This window comes from Emiliania huxleyi (assembly GCF_000372725.1).
Source record: "Emiliania huxleyi CCMP1516 chromosome Unknown EMIHUscaffold_125, whole genome shotgun sequence".
NCBI lineage: Eukaryota > Haptophyta > Isochrysidales > Noelaerhabdaceae > Emiliania > Emiliania huxleyi.
The window spans coordinates 178,182-180,336 of record NW_005201338.1 but is presented as its reverse complement, the minus strand read 5'-3'; the positions used below and the strand labels follow the sequence as shown (position 1 = coordinate 180,336).

At 75.5% G+C, this 2,155-nt stretch overlaps 1 protein-coding gene across 1 annotated transcript; it reads right to left on the bottom strand.

Annotated features, from left to right (window-relative positions):
• Nucleotides 1-621: 621 nt before the first annotated feature.
• On the bottom strand, nt 622-849 carry EMIHUDRAFT_58702 (hypothetical protein; the record flags this gene model as incomplete). Its single annotated transcript, XM_005789753.1, has 1 exon — nt 622-849. A coding segment is annotated over one exon (228 nt), but the record flags the coding sequence as incomplete, so codon positions are not given.
• Between the last annotated feature and the right edge of the window lie 1,306 nt (nt 850-2,155).

The window sequence follows — 2,155 nt, the reverse complement described above, 5'->3', positions numbered from 1 at the left end:
GTGCTTGCTCTCGCCCCCAGAGCCGCACGCCGCGCAAGCGGGGCCGCACGGCAAGTCGATCGCCTCCCACTCGGCAGGAGGGCACGCCGCGCTGCCGCTGGCCTGCTGCTGCTCGCTGCCGTCGGGGGGCGGGTGGGGCAGCAGCGTGCACACGGGCGCCCTCGGCTCGCGCGCCTCGCACGTCACGAGGCGGAGCGGGTCGTCTGGCAGCTCCTCCGCCGCATCGGGCGCGCCTCGCTTGGTGCCCTTGCCGGTCTCCCTGCCGCCCTCGCCGCCTCCAGGCTGCACGGAGTCGGCCGCGGGCTTGCGCGTGCGCCTCAGCCCGTGCGAGTCGACGCTCCCGTCGCCAGAGTACGGCGCCTCGAGCGGCGGGGGAGACGCCTGGTCGGCGCTGCTGAGAACGCCGTCGCTGCGTGCGCCGGCGCCAGGAGAGGGCGGCGGCCCCTCCTCCGGCGCCTCCTCCGGCGCCTCCTCCGGCGACGGCTCCTCGGCAGGGCCGGCGGCGGCAGGCTCGGAGGCGGCCGCCGGCGCAGCCGCCGGCGCAGCCGCCCCGTCGAGGTGCAGCCCGAACTGCGCCTGCAGCACCGCCTGGCCACGGCCGTGCAGGCTCTTCGCGGCGACGCGGTACGGGTTGGTGGCGCTCGGGTTGAAGACGAGCGCGTTGCGGCAGAGGAGCACGAAGTCGTCCGCGAGCTGCAGTGGCGATGAGTACTCGCCTCGCCGGAGCCGCACCCGCATCGTGCTGAAGTCCATCGGGTCCGGGATGACCGTGCGGTACTCGGGGATCGCCTCGTCGTCGACGGGCTGCGCGAAGTAGCCGAGCGGGTCCAGAGCCTGCAGCTCGTCCAGCGCGTCGCTCAGCTGCAGGTGCAGCGCCTCGCCCGCGCAGCGGCCGCAGCTCTGAACGCGCGCCCGCCCTATCTCGAGCTTCGTCCCTCCGCCGACAGCCGGCGGCAGCGGCGGCGGCATCGGCTTGGCCGACTCTGCGGCGTCGGCGCCCTTGCTCACGCCGCACCACAGGCCGCAGGTCGTGCAGTGGACTCCGAGGGAGCCGCTGCTCCACTGCTGCAGGCTCGCGGCGCAGCGGCCTCCGGCGCGCATGCTCGAGACGCAGCCCACGCAGAGCAGCCGTCGCGACGCGTCGAGCTGCCAGCCGGACGGCACTGGGCCCGTCTCGCGCTCGTCGAAGAGGCCGGAGAGCTCGGACGGCGCACTCGCGCCGCACGCGTCGCACGTGGCGCACGCCTCGCACACGCACGGGCCCTCTCCGCCCGGCTGGTAGCCGCTGTCGAGGCTCGCCGGCTGGAAGAGGTGCGCGCAGCGAGCGCACTCGACGAGCTGGCCCGGGCCCGTGCGCGGCGCGTCCGAGTTGAAGCAGGTCGGCGGCGGGCCGTAGATGCGGCAGTCGTCGGCCGTCATGCCGAGGGGCAGGCCGGGCGGCGCGTGGCGCTGCGCCTCGCGGAAGCGTGCCTCGATCTGCTCGCGCAGCAGCGGCTCCTTGTCGGGCGGGAGGAAGTGCCTGCCGAGAGCGGAAAGGGGCGCGGCTCGGGAGGAGGGGGGGGGGGGGGGGGGGGGCAGCCGCGAGGCTTTGGCGGTGGGAGGCGGCGCCAGGCGTAGAAGCCGCGCGAGAGGGCGCGCCACTCCGCCTCGCCCTCCGCGCTGAGCAGCAGGTGCTTGCCCGAGGCGGCAGAGTAGGCCTGGACGAGCGCCTGAGAGGAGGGGGTTGGGCGAGGGGCGACGTGTCGAGAGGTCTGTGCCGAGAGGGGGGGCGGGGCGGGAGAGGAGGCGGGCCTGAGGGAGGTGTGAGGGAGAGTGAGTGCGACAGCGGGGCGGTGAGGTGAGAATGCCTTTCGCCACAGCTGCTCTGCAGCCGACATCACCTCGATGGCTTGGCCGACCAGAGCCTCCATCAACCCCTCCGGGGGCGGAGAGAGGGGCGGAGTGCGGCGGTTGTGCCGAGGGTGGCGCAGCGCCCAATCCATCGCCTGCAGCTTGGCGGAGAGCGCCGGCGTCGCCACCGTCAGCGGCGTGCCGGTCGCGAGCGGGAAGGGGGCGAGGCTGCTCGAAGCCACGCGGACGGAGGCCGCACCGGGGGCGCCGAAGAAGCGCAGCCAGACCTGCTCCGACCCGCGCGCGGCGCCCTGCCCCGCCCGCA